Below are 14962 nucleotides of genomic sequence, written 5' to 3'. Positions count from 1 at the left end.
AACCTGTCTGTATGGGCCCAAGATCACGCTCAATCCAAAGCCTCTGCCATCAGACATGCGTCAAGTCACAACATGTGAACTGACAAAGTATGCACAAGCTAATGATTGTGACAGAGGATATGCTCCAGATGTTAAAATGGACTTAGTCTTGTCATCTCTCCTATCTTCAAAAGGCAGGAGGTGCCTCTGTAGCTTGTTGTGCAATCACATACCCGCCCTAAGGGAGGCTTGCATCAATCAAAACCCAAAACTCACATCTGACAAAGAGCTCTCATGCAGGCCGACAGCTAGGACCCATCACTTTTTCACTATTGTGTCTCCAGGTGCCGCCCTCCCCTTCTTGGTTGACTGAGCGCACCGGTGCCCACTTACTCATTGGTGATGAGATGATTTAAAGCTCCGCTCCAGTGTATATTTTTATGGTATTTCTTTTTCTGTAGTCATTTCCTAACAATGCTGATTAACCACATTGTTTTTGTGTTCAAAGTTAAAAAAAGAAGGTTGTTGCTTAAAGATGGCGTATGACTACAGTAGAAGCTGAAGGTCATATGTCATGCTACAAGCTTGCGCAGGTACAGCGTCATGCCACCTTGGCATCTGAGCAGCAAAACCGATAAACATCAGGTAAACTAGGTAACTTATCTTGTGCTTTGGCTACATTAAATGTGGACTTGTATCTTTTTTACTGGCTACACCTGCAGCGCAAATGCGCAGGTGAGACCGCTATCGCTATCCATAATAATATCAATGCTAGAACGGCAATCTGGTTGACATGGTAATTAATTATGTCCACCTATTAACCATACTTTGTTTGAGAATGAACGTTGACTGAAAAACAGGAAATAACATTGACTGGAATGGGCCAGTGGGCCAGTTGGCAGCTTAAGGACAGTGTGTATTTGGTTGTGAAACCTTTCTGGTGTTGTACCAGGATCAGTAACCTTCACTCTGTCCAGGGGGAGTGTGTTAAATAGTACTGGATTTGATGGTAAACATTTTGTTATTGTTAACAAATTCCTTTATTTTGCTTATACTTTGGTTCCCTTGATTCTTTGTCCCTGGTTTAATTTGTTGTTACTCCCCTCATCCCCTGGGCGTAATTGGGAAATCTAACAATCTGGGGGCTCGTCCAGGAAACAAGGTATTTGGGGAATGAAATAGTTATGTACTTGATTATATGATATTACGCCTGGTCTGTGTACCCAAAAAAAGCAAACAAGGATCAGAGGGAAACATTCAGACCTTCTGCTTGAAATGTCAAAATGATTTGTGAGCTGATTGGAGTTTAATGTATGTACACATTTATAAGAAGCAGAGATAATTAAACCTCAGAGGACAGAACCAAAGAACCACAGCATTTCTGAAAAGTGAGGGCTTTTCAATACGGAAACCAACTCAACACTTTCACTAAAAACATGAAAAAAAAAAATGCACTTTAGCCATACTGATTACATTAGCAAGTTAGACTGACAGACGTTAAAGTGAAAGGAGAAATAACACAAATGAATCCCAAATGAAATGTTGAATTCATATGCAGTAAAACTCACCCTTGCTGAATTCAATACACATCATAGGGTTTCGCTGTTACAGCCTTATTTGGTTTGGTATGACCAGTAGCTCATAGCGGCTAATGTTAGCAAACTTTATTTAGCTATTGTCGTGTAACTGACATTTCCAAGTTAGTTTGCTTTCTTTCCTCTACTTGTGCTCTGTTACACTATGTTTTAGCATTTGCAAGTATCCCAGAGACCACTGTTTAATTGACATTAGTAGACTTTCTTTAAAGTTAAAACTTGCCCACAGCTAGTCGGATAGGCTTTAACATACAATGTGTTTCAATCAAAACAATACCAAGACGGAGCAGTAATGTCACTGCAATCAGTTGCTCCTGGTTAAAATTGCTTCAGTGGTCATTGCTCAGGAGATTTTTACCAAGTGCCAAATTATCTGCAGAGGTCTCCTCCTCTCCAAAACAAACAGAGTGGGTGATTAAAACAGGTAAAAACACTGAAAAGAGCAGTTTCACAGTAAAAATCAGTGTTTCTTTGGCACTGTTTGGCATGTCATGGAGGGATTGCTAGCCCAGCGCCAGCTAATGTGTGCTCACCTTTTTTTATTATAGCTCAAGATCCAGATGTTCAGGAGGTTTTCACTATGAGCCAAATTACCTGCAGAGGTCTCCTCCTCTCAAAAACAAACAGATGCTATGATTTATACTGGTTAAAACGCTGAATAAATTGGTTTCATGTTTCAAAAAGAAGTGTTTCTCTGATGCTGTTTGTCACAGCAGGGGCTGGAACTAAGCTGCCGCTAACGTTTGCTCAGCTTGCTGCTCTGATAACTTAAGATCCAGACATCTGATGACTAAAATCCTTTATCCGGTTAAAACATATAGTTAAAAACGACCAAGATCTAAAAAGTGTATTGTAAAAATGTGTCTTAAAACTAGAAAGTCCATTTGTGATAGCTTTGGCAGACGACCACATCCTTAAAGCATGCGCACAAGGGGATAAGACTAACAGGTGACGGCAACCACATGACACAGACATTGATCTTGATTAAAATTACCGATTTCTCTGGGTTTGAACATTGCTGGAAACTTTTGGGATATTGTAAATACATGTCTCAACACAAAATTTAACATTGGTCTAGTCATTTTTAGACATTTTAATGCAGAAAAGTTACATATTCATATCTTACAGATAAGCTAGTAAACTGACCTGCTTACATTATGACCAAATTCTTCTTCAAATTATCCTGATAAACAGCAGCTCTTGGCTTCTGCAAATGGAGGTTTAACTCAGCCAATAAGATTATTTCTGCCTCCAGAGCAGCTCTGGGAAATATTTGTATGACTAAATTTCATAAAAGAGAGCATGTGAGCAAAGAGAAGATGACTCATTTTTTCATTTTTTCTCCAACTGCATACATTTTTCAATTGTCTGTTGTCCAGACCCATTTTCCATTCATCTCTGAATGATGGATAGTGCACCCCTGAGAGAGCCAACCCAGGCAGCAAGCGAGAGGAATACAGATTGTTCTGTGAGCAACATGAACTAAAATGTCCCGCAAGGTTACCGTGGTACACAATCCACTGACCTTCTGGGTGTCTGCATCGGCAAAGGTCAGACCAAAGTAGTCCTTCTCCAACAAGTTGAGGTGCTCACAGACCATGTCCATCAGGGTCTGTCCTTTGGAGTGTTTCTGCAAAGACAAACATACATGACAAAGAAGTGGTAAAAAGGTCAACAACAATGCAGAAGAATGAAAAAAAAAAAAAAAAAATCCTATAATGTATTTCTGAAATACCATTTGTGCTAAGAGTCTACTACTGGCATTGCTCAGTTTTATTGGGCAAAGCTTAGCTCATCAATACCAGACCCCATTAGACAACTGTGCTTGTCAAGATTGCTTCCCTGTCCTCTGGTTCTGCACACAATAATGCAGCTCAGCCATTTGGTGCTGTGTCACAGTCGGTGTGCATCAAACACTTGACAGTGAAAATGGACTGTGAATTGCTGGGGAAGATTGGTCTTTGTACTGTAGGCGGAGATTTGCTCTGCTATTGGCAGAGTTCAAGGTGAGCATTTCAGGAACATTTCTATTCACATTCAAGTGACAAGTTCATGTTTTCACTCGTCCTTGTCAGATCATAACAAAAATATAAACCAGAATAGCACATGTTGCACATCTGTAGTCATGATTGCAGATGTGCTGGGAACCGACAAAATAATGTAGATACATCATGAGAAAGAAAGGACTAGGCTACCACTTAAGTAACACCATCCATGGTTAATTCACAAGACCAAGTGTCAACAGCGATGCTCACAGCTCTCTGAGGCTGTATGTTGAAGTAAAAGCTGATGTTAGCATGCTAGCACACTCACATGAACAATGTTGTTGTTTAGCAGGTAATGTTTAGTATGTTCAACCCTCTTAGGTGTTAAGACGTGTGTTAGCATCAACGGCAACCTCTGAGGCGAAAAAGTTGAGCCATTGCAGAAGTGTTAATAACTGCAGTTCCCTAAATGACCACTTGAGGCTGACTCCAAAACAGAGTATATCCCTAAGTTAAAATGCCAAACTTAACATCATAAATAAAAATGTATACAGCCTGGTACAGAAAATGGTTTTGGCCTCTACATTCATGACAACTGTTCACTTCTAAACAGTTCTATCCAAGATGGTGACATCCAATAAGCCGAACTTAAGGCTTCAAAATGGCATTCCAAAAACCAATGGATGATGTCATGGCAGCTAGGTCCATTAATACAGTGTGGTTAGCATGCTAACATTTGCTTATTGGTACTACACAAAGTACAGTGAAGTCTAATGGGAATGTAATTGCTGTTGCATGTATTTGGTTATAAACAAAAGTCAGGGGGACACCAAAGTCTTTCATTCTCTGGGGACCAAAATTGTTGGGACCAAATTTTGTCCAAATCTATCCAGTAGATGTTGAAATATTTTCATAAAAATGTGAAAACTGCTGGTGTTGTCCACCAAAATTGCTAACTAGAGCTAACAACACTAGCATTAATGACAGAATGTAAGTCCTGCAACACTCACAAACATAGGCGGCCTTACCTATGTTTCAACCGTTTCAGCTGAAACGGGCCCCGGCCACCAGGGGGCCCCCAACTGACTGACAAAAAAATAAATGCCGCAAGGAAGACACAATAATAAATCACTGCCCGCCATCACTTAACTAGCTAGCTAACATCCTTAACGTTATAAAATGAAACGCACATACCAGAGTGGTGCTGAAAAGCGAAAACTAGCAGACATCAAAAGGAAAGCTGTGAGTAGTCTTCCAAAAGTGACCTCTTTCTTTGGTCCTGCATCTATAACAGCTGCACCGACTACAGCAGCGGCTGCCGCCCACTCATATAACGCCAGCCAAACAACAAATACGGGAGAAGGTGAAAATAAAGACCTTTCTACTGAAATAGCTGGTGATAATGATGACCAAACATTATTGTTTGAAGCACCACATGATGATAGTCCCACAACTGAGACAGGTGAGGGAGATGCCACCACCAGCACTGCAGCCAGGGAGAAAGTCCTGCTGCCATTCACAGAGACAGACCCAGCATGTTGGCCAGAGCATATTACCAGTGACCAAGGGATCGATATTGTTCGGAGAGGTCCCGTTCAGATAGAGGACTTTAACTTCCCACAGAGCCAAACACGCCGCCATTTTACTAATGACAGATATTTCATAAGGATGAAAAATGGAGAAAAAATACGCAGGTCATGGTTAGTGTATTCAAAATCATCAGATTCAGTTTTCTATTTCTGCTGTACCCTAGCTGGCAAGCGAAATCAGTCTCACTGACTGGGGTTTCAGAATGTGGGAACGACTCACTCTCACACTCCAGGATCATGAGAAATCAAATGCACACCGTTCCAACATGGACAGCTGGCGCGAGCTGGAGACGCGCGTAAAAACGCACAGTGCCATTGACAAAACATACCAAGAAATACAAATGCTGGAGAAAAAACACTGGAATGACATCATGAAAAGGATAATTGCAATAGTCTGTCACCTTGCAGAACGAAACCTTTCTTTTTTTCCTCCGTCTGTCTCTGTCTTTTCATGCAGACAGTGAGCTGTCCATGGTGCTGAAATGACGCGGAGCACTCATTATTTTTGTTGTTAATTTAATTTAAGGAGATTGTAAGGGACAGTAAAGTATCCATATCCTTATTTGTTGCAAACCAACCTGAATCCTCGCCTTTTCTGCTGAGTCCCGGTTTCTTGCCCTGGTTATGATTTTAACACTTGGTCACAATGTATCGTTTTACATGGGAAAATATGTGCGTCCTTGGGACGCATGGATGACTTTACTGCGTTCTTTCAGCTTACAATGCGTCACAGACGCAGGACGCGTGGCTGGCAAACATAATTATGTTTATGTTTTACGTGATAGGGCACCATATTAAGTATTGAAACGGGCCCCCTGATGCCAAAGGCCGCCTCTGCTCACAAAGTGCCACTAGTTACTAGGGACCAGTAGCTTTCTATAAGTTGTCAATCCTAACCTGACAGACACTTATAAGGGGGGTGCAGTCGCTGTGTGGCTTAATAAATGTAAGGTTTTTAAAGTGAAAGCAATGAAATGGACAGTGGATTTTTGAGATATAAAGCATACATTTCATGTCATGTTCAGGGTCCACAGGAAATGTTTCTGAGGGCCAGCACTAGCCTGCAAGCCAAACTTTGAGCAACTACTCTACAGTTGGTTAACATTTCACTCAAAACCAAACTTCAAGGAAAATCCAGAGGATCACCTAAGTCATTAAGATTCATCATCTGGTGACCATGACCATCCAATAGTGCATGAGAAATTTTAGATTGGACTAAATTGGTGGACCCACTCATTGACATTGCCATATTTCAGTAATTAAGAAGTGCCATCACATTCCATTAATAACAATAGTGCATCAGAGGGTTTAAATCCCATTCAGTTATAGAATGCAAAATACTGCAGACATCATTGTCATAGTGGTTCATTGGTTGGCACACAGCTCCCAACTTGAAGGTCATAGGTTCAAAACCTGATTTGCCAAACTCTAAATGGTCTTACCAGTATGGGGTTTTGAGATCTCCAAACAGGAATAATCTGATTTTAAGTAATTGAATCTCCTGGTACTAAGTATTGATTGGTTTATAACTGAATTAAGTAAAGGATATTCACTGCACTGGCAGCCAAATATGCTTGCTTCAAGCATAAGAATGCTCTTATCAAAAATTTTCATTCAGGTTGTTAGGACATGAAATTTTGACTTAACATCAGCAATTCTTGCATGAGCTCTTCTGCCACTGTTAAATCTAGAACAAGAAAGAATTATAATGTTTAGGTCTAACACTGCACCACACATACATAGTATTACACTCTCACACACATATGGTGCCTCCTCCCCTGGAGCCTACTTGTGAGGTGACAGGAAGACGGAGCAAGCAGTTGCCAGGGAAACAGATGCAGTATTATCCCTCTGCTGTCTAGTTTCTTAATATCTCAAGGCTAGAACTTGAAAAAGTGTTTCACCTTTGCCTTAATATAGGTGAACAAATGGTGGAGAAATACTTTCAAAGTGTGTGTAGGCACTCATTGTGTCAGAAAGTATAGTTCCTTAACAGCAGCAATTTCAATGTAAAGCAACAGCATGCTGTATGACATCAGCGACAGCCTGCAAAATTAAATAAACAAATCAGCCTGCGGAGTCTTAATAATCCATGACTGAGGTGATCCGGTCTATTTGCTCTCTGCTCTGGAGCCATTAAATATTAAACTGCACAATAATGATCTCAGTGTTGCCACCTGAATGGACACCCAAGAGAATTTTGGCAACGTAAAAAGACAACTTACCAGTATGAAACACTCAATTCCAACCAAAATCGCCCTGTTCTACATATCGGCCCAACCAGGCTTGACCATGTATAGTCAGGCAGATTACACCCCAGTGAGCAGAGGAGGAGACGGGGTGACAGAAATGGGTATGGGCGTGGTGCCTCCTCGCCTACCCGAGGAGCAAAGGGAGGCTCAGCCATGCATCCATGACAAGAGACTTAATTAACCCATGAATGTGGCACCTCCTCCAGGAAGAGCTTTCCCAAAGTGTGGCCTGCCTTCTTGCAACACTGTTGTTACCAACTCCTGGAAGCACGAGGGAGGTTCGGATATGGCAGGCATAAAGTGCCACCCCCAGCAGTTAAAGCCAGGAAGTGAGAGCAAGCCTGCCAATGACCTGGAGGTCTGGGGCTCTCCCCAAACTAGAATTTTAAAGAACATGGGCTGACAAGAGGCTGCTTTGTGCATCCCTTCTCTGGCAATGACTGGCAGTGCTGCGAGGGCGGACGAATATTTAGGAAGAGCACTTAAGATACAAAAGCTTTCATAACCATAATGCTAACTATTGTTGTGGTGCAGAAAAGGCCCAAAGGTATTTCTGAATGTTTTCACAATGCTGAGAGAGCGGTTGGTGCAAGCATAGCATTCCTCATAGTCTTACCACACACACTCGCACATAAAAGGCGCCCTACCCCCAACACCACAACACACACACACAAAGTTTCATGCACTTGTGCATAAGTATCCTAAGGGGTGGCTCATAATAACATTGCTCTTCTATTTTCTCCTTGGCTGCACCTGGCTTGCAACCATGTAATAACTATAGATTTTCTATCACCCTGTTAGCTGCCTGTGCTGAGGGCTTTTATTGGACAAAAGGGACATCCTGTGACCCTCAGTTTCTAATGAAGATTTTAGTGCCAATACCAAATCAGTACTGATACCAGGACAATACATTTTTGCTAACTTAGTGAGGGGACCATACAGATACATATTCCATATTTATATACAGTACAGGCCAAAAGTTTGGACACACCTTCTCATTCAATGCGTTTTCTTTATTTTCATGACTATTTACATTGTAGATTCTCACTGAAGGCATCAAAACTATGAATGAACACATGTGGAGTTATGTACTTAACAAAAAAAGGTGAAAGAACTGAAAACATGTTTTATATTCTAGTTTCTTCAAAATAGCCACCCTTTGCTCTGATTACTGCTTTGCACACTCTTGGCATTCTCTCCATGAGCTTCAAGAGGTAGTCACCTGAAATGGTTTTCCAACAGTCTTGAAGGAGTTCCCAGAGGTGTTTAGCACTTGTTGGCCCCCTTGCCTTCACTCTGCGGTCCAGCTCACCCCAAACCATCTCGATTGGGTTCAGGTCCGGTGACTGTGGAGGCCAGGTCATCTGCCGCAGCACTCCATCACTCTCCTTCTTGGTCAAATAGCCCTTACACAGCCTGGAGGTGTGTTTGGGGTCATTGTCCTGTTGAAAAATAAATGATCGTCCAACTAAACGCAAACCGGATGGGATGGCATGTCACTGCAGGATGCTGTGGTAGCCATGCTGGTTCAGTGTGCCTTCAATTTTGAATAAATCCCCAACAGTGTCACCAGCAAAACACCCCCACACCATCACACCTCCTCCTCCATGCTTCACAGTGGGAACCAGGCATGTAGAATCCATCCGTTCACCTTTTCTGCGTCTCACAAAGACACGGCGGTTGGAACCAAAGATCTCAAATTTGGACTCATCAGACCAAAGCACAGATTTCCACTGGTCTAATGTCCATTCCTTGTGTTTCTTGGCCCAAACAAATCTCTTCTGCTTGTTGCCTCTCCTTAGCAGTGGTTTCCTAGCAGCTATTTGACCATGAAGGCCTGATTCGCGCAGTCTCCTCTTAACAGTTGTTCTAGAGATGGGTCTGCTGCTAGAACTCTGTGTGGCATTCATCTGGTCTCTGATCTGAGCTGCTGTTAACTTGTGATTTCTGAGGCTGGTGACTCGGATGAACTTATCCTCAGAAGCAGAGGTGACTCTTGGTCTTCCTTTCCTGGTCGGTCCTCATGTGTGCCAGTTTAGTTGTAGCGCTTGATGGTTTTGCGACTCCACTTGGGGACACATTTGAAGTTTTTGCAATTTTCCGGACTGACTGACCTTCATTTCTTAAAGTAATGATGGCCACTCGTTTTTCTTTAGTTAGCTGATTGGTTCTTGCCATAATATGAATTTTAACAGTTGTCCAATAGGGCTGTCGGCTGTGTATTAACCTGACTTCTGCACAACACAACTGATGGTCCCAACCCCATTGATAAAGCAAGAAATTCCACTAATTAACCCTGATAAGGCACACCTGTGAAGTGGAAACCATTTCAGGTGACTACCTCTTGAAGCTCATGGAGAGAATGCCAAGAGTGTGCAAAGCAGTAATCAGAGCAAAGGGTGGCTATTTTGAAGGAACTAGAATATAAAACATGTTTTCAGTTATTTCACCTTTTTTCGTTAAGTACATAACTCCACATGTGTTCATTCATAGTTTTGATGCCTTCAGTGAGAATCTACAATGTAAATAGTCATGAAAATAAAGAAAACGCATTGAATGAGAAGGTGTGTCCAAACTTTTGGCCTGTACTGTATATCTCACACATGTAGATTAGACTAGAAGCCCTTGAAGTGCTCAGAAAAATTGAAAGTTGAACATTTGCAATTCAGTGACATGATGAAGTGGGCTACTTCAGCTGCTGAGGAGATTGTGTGGTACACTTCAAAGCTCCAGAACAGATATCAAATGGATCTTGTGTTAAGACTGTTTTTATAATTTCCTGATATAGCCTACATCTAGAACAGTCTGAGCAAAGAATAAGCTGAATCACAGTATCATGTCACCTACATGAAAGTTTTTAGCCACCAAAAAAAGGCCAACCTAAAAAACTCAATTTAAGTGTACACTGTATTTTTACACTTAACCTAGCTTTTTCGAGAGGAACTGAAGCTGTTATCTCGAAGCCACCAGACCCCACTGACAAAAACAGTAATTTTACTTCCCAGAACAAATGAGTTGCTGGTCTACCACTGCGTTAATTGGAAAGAGTGTAAGGTAAGGCAGAGAAAATATTCCAAATATAGCGTACACTTGAACCAATGTTGATTTTCAAGGTGGCTAAAATACATTTTGCTGCAGCCCCTGTCCACAGCAGTACATTGCTCAGCTTCCGTGCTAGTAAATTTGGTTTATCAAAGATGCTAATAAAGTACCCAAAATAAGCACAACAGAAACGTCAGATACTGTAGGCTGGACCACTGTGTTTAACCATATATCTTTGTTAAATGTTACAGTTACGGCTGAAAATGACAAAAAAAATCTTTAATGTCATTGCAGTTGAAATCAGTTGCCAGTTATCAACATGGAAGTGATTGCTGTTGTTAGTGTAACATTACAGTGATTCGGTCTACAGAAAAACAAGCCTAAGAATCTGAGCAAGCATTCAGTGCTGCTCTCAAAAGTGTTCAACATTTTGGGAAATTCACTTAAAACCATAAAACCAGGATAAATTGTGGTTTTATGGTGGGGTTGTGTGCCGAAAATCTCTTTGATAGGAGCAATGACTTCCTGGAATCTTCACTGGTTGCCTGGGAAACCTCATGTTGATAACAAAACTCCAGGAAGTCATTGCAAGACTTCAAGACAGCCGAAGTATTCCTTACCAAGCTTTGTTTACATGTAGCTGCCAACACTGACAATCGATGCTACAGACACATTTCCAGTGATACTTAAGAAAAAATTGTGGTTACACCTAATACTGACACCAAGCACTACCCATGAACACATACAGTACATCATCGTCTTCCTTACTTGGCTGTGACACAGGCTGGCTGCCACCAATTGGCCTGATTTAACTCTGTCATCTTTGGTACAGAGGCAGCAGTGCCAGACAGACACATCATGTCTTAGATTTAGGTGTCTAGAGAGAGTCTCAGTGAGTGGAATCGAACATTGAGCCCAAAAAAAGAAACAGCTTAAAATAATGCTGCACAGTCATCTCCACAGTCAAGTAATTGGATGATTTCCTTCCACCACCATCCTGCAAAAGATATTTTAGGAGGAAAGATAGACCTATCCTGCCAGAAGTGAGTGCTGCTGCTAGTCATAAAAGCTCCAAAATCTCGGAGCTTTCCTCCGTGCATTCATCTAAGGCAGTGCACTTACATCTATCTCTTCTCTCCTTTCTTATGCATGCCTTCACTTTCCTTTCTAAGCAAGCGAGAAATGTCCTTTTTCACACTGCTGGAGTAATGACAATACATATCTACTGTAGAATGAAGACTTTCATGCTGCACTATTTCTGTGCTTCTGTGTGTATTACAGAAATGTGTAACATTGCTTTGGCTTCGCCCCCCTGGTGAGCTCTCAGCGTGGCACCCTCCCTTTTATTCTCTTTGGCTGTTTTATCCGCTTGGTGCAGAACTATACAACACACACACAACTGCCTACAGAGGACAATGACTACAAAGGGGAAAAAAGCATGTTGCTTCTCAAGGGTTTGCTTAAAGCATGTTAAGGCTAATTCTAAAAAACATGTTACCACAAATTGTTTTTCATACCTCAATTTCTCCCTCGAACTCAGCAGAGTCCAGCAGGGTCACTTTGAAGGGGGCCGTTTTAAGTCGTTTGGAGCCTTTCTGGGGAGATTTGAGGTTCTTGTTTGGGGACGTCTTCTCGGACATGTCATCTGTTTCTCTGTGTTCATCCAGATGCTTGGAGTTCTGTTCCTTGACATAAATGTATAAAAAAAGGAAGGTCAAATGACATAGTTATACATTTCATCTGTCTGATACCTGAGTGGATATTTGAAACAGTTAAAATACTTGGAAGAACTGAATCAGTATCAAGACAGTGCCTTAAGATTAAGTTCTTTGATTATACTGTAGAGGCTTAAGAGAAAGTCAATGGTGTAGAGTCAGCATTGTGACTTTAATAGATATTGGACTTAGGCACTGTATGCAATTTGTGCAAGTCTGCCAATTCAAATACTGAAAAACATACAGTATAATGTAGATCTACTGGATACTGCATCGACTCCCAGTTCATAGACTAATTAGCGTACAGAACAAACAGAAATCAGTATCACAGCAGTCACTAGTGATGATATCCCTGTATATCATTTTTTAGAGATTCCCATACTGCCACAAAGGTGATCAACCATTAGGGGTGCTTATCATTTAAAAAAATATTATACCAGTACCAGTGCCAGTACCCTTAAAGTAATACCAATGCCAGTGGAGTACTTCATTTGATACCCTTTTTTATTTCCTACTTCATTTTTTACCCATCATGTGAATGGAAGCGTTCTGTTGCGTAAATTGCCACCATACTTTCAAGCATTTTAGTGGCATTTTGTCACGCTAAACTGTGAGCCAATCGCACATCAAATTAACACCTGTGGTGATTGGCTCCAAGCAAAACCATACAAAATGTCCTTTAGATCTGGGTCAGTAGTCTAAATATAGACAGGGCAGGCAGTGCAGTTGCGCTAGGGCCCGTTGGGTGGGGGGGCACTTGAGAATGACTCAGATTTCCTCCTAGGAACTACACCTGTGGTTAAAGGAGAACTCACATAAAATTAAAAATGGTGCCAATTACTATAGGCTATACGCCCTTAAAAATGCAAACCCATCTCTGTCATGATTTTCTTTTCTTTGTAAAATACTAGCAAAATGAATTATATATAAATAAAGACTATTTAGTTAAATGAATCATTTCTTTGATATTTTTGTCATATGCAGGCATGCAATGATGATTGTTGGGTAACAAGCGATTTGCTGCTGCCCAAAGTCTCTACTTCATTATGTGACAAAACGATACAATCTGAACATAAAGGTGGCAGTAAGAAAGGACAAGGGAGAAACTAACAGAAGGAAAAAGTAGCAAAGCTCCCTGAATAAGACTCCTTTGGCTTTTTTTTTCATTTGCCAGTGGTGTGTGTAGATGCTTTATAACTAGTAAGGGCTGCAACTACCTTACACCACCGATGTGGGTACAAAAAGGATGGAAAGCAGGTATTGTTTAACTAGAGTTTTGATACTACTTTGTACTGGGTTAATTCAGTCAATACCTTAGGTATCGAGTCTCAAGTTTTGCTTTTTACACTAAACCAAACAACGAAGTGTGCAATTTTATGTAGCATGCCGGCGTTCCGGAAGCAAAAGAGGAGTGACATGTAACACAACAACATTGGCATCTAGTGTGATACCCTCCCTCGCCTTGAACAAGCTACTGTATAGAGACTCTTGACTCTTCACACTCTTTGGAATAAAGTCTTGATCCCCTTTAAACCAGGCAACTGTTGCAATAAGAAGAAATACTAGTGAGTTAATGAATCCAGATAAAACATAATCACTGTCATCTTCATTATCTACAAGACCCAAAGGCCTGTTGTAAAGGAGGCAATAGAAACAAATGAACCCTATTTTTTCTGCCGTGTAATGATTCTCTCAGCGCAGTAAAACACAGGCTTGGGAGGTGGTTGCATCAGCTCATTGCAGGTTCAAATTTAGCTTAGTTTTAAGTACTGTTTCAAGATTATTTTCCAATTAAAATGGGTTGCACCACATGCACAAACACAGCTCTCACAAAGACATTAGTTATTACTAATTATTTACACCCAACTGCCAGGTGAGACTGCTACTGGTTTACTGGACCATCTGACAAAACTAACGTTAACTTGTACCTTTTAGACTTTTTAAGAATAATACAGAATATGGTCAACATATCTGACCTGAAACTTGATCAAATGCTGTTTGGTGATGATGTAAGATGGGAAGATTTTAAATTACATTAAACAAAAGTAACAACATGATTACACCATCATGTGATGTCCTGTGGCCCAAAAATACTTTTTCCCATAGACCTACATCTCTGAAGAGTTGTCTGCCCCTGCAAAATGACTTGTTTCATCAGAATTTGAACCATTCGGTCCAATAACATTTGGAGAGTCTAGTAAAGTCACATTATTGAATCATTATATCCCGATTCAAATTAGCCAAGCGCTGAACCAGAAGTAGCCAGCTCAGCCGGTGGAAGGCAAAGCAAAGCAAGTTATTTATATAGCTAATTTGGCAACAAGGCAATTCAAAGTGCTTTACATCAAAAGCAGAAATCTCTAGTGCACCTGAAGTCTCTAGTGAACCTGCTCTATGAGCCACATGGTGCAGAAGCAGTGCCAATCATAAGGATAATTTTATAAGCAGCAGTTAAGCACTTTTGGCTTCATGCACCACTGAGCAATTTTTATACGAATGAACAGGTCACTGCCTTCAATGCTGTATCAAGCTCCCTTTATACATCCATGATTTACAGTATTTCCTGACTATTAGTGGTGCAACCTAGTTTGGTAAATCACTAGTTTGAAGCTAGCTTCCAATTACTAAAACCTTAGAGGACAAATTTTATACACAAACCTCATAATGGGTTTACGGATAGCTGGTGAAACTTTAGAAACCCATTACAGCTCTTAGCTTATAAACTAAAAGCTGTTTCCTGTATTTTTACTTCATACAACCACTGGGAAGTCTGTGGCTTTATCAGTAAGCCATTAATGCAATCAG

The 14962-nt window shown here is 41.0% G+C and overlaps 1 protein-coding gene across 2 annotated transcripts in view; it reads right to left on the bottom strand.

The window, feature by feature from the left end:
• The window catches only part of LOC125886649 (band 4.1-like protein 1), a 111691-nt gene that overhangs the window by 35432 nt on the left and 61297 nt on the right, over positions 1-14962 (bottom strand). For both annotated transcript variants that reach the window (XM_049573004.1, XM_049573005.1), the window contains exons 3-4: positions 11960-12127; positions 3100-3204 (exon numbers count right to left, since the gene is read on the bottom strand). In XM_049573004.1, coding sequence (XP_049428961.1) covers positions 3100-3204; positions 11960-12127 — 273 coding nt within the window. The remainder of the gene's footprint in view (positions 1-3099; positions 3205-11959; positions 12128-14962) is intronic.

This window comes from Epinephelus fuscoguttatus, linkage group LG1 (genome assembly GCF_011397635.1).
Source record: "Epinephelus fuscoguttatus linkage group LG1, E.fuscoguttatus.final_Chr_v1".
NCBI lineage: Eukaryota > Metazoa > Chordata > Actinopteri > Perciformes > Serranidae > Epinephelus > Epinephelus fuscoguttatus.
This window is presented reverse-complemented; position numbering and strand designations above follow the sequence as displayed.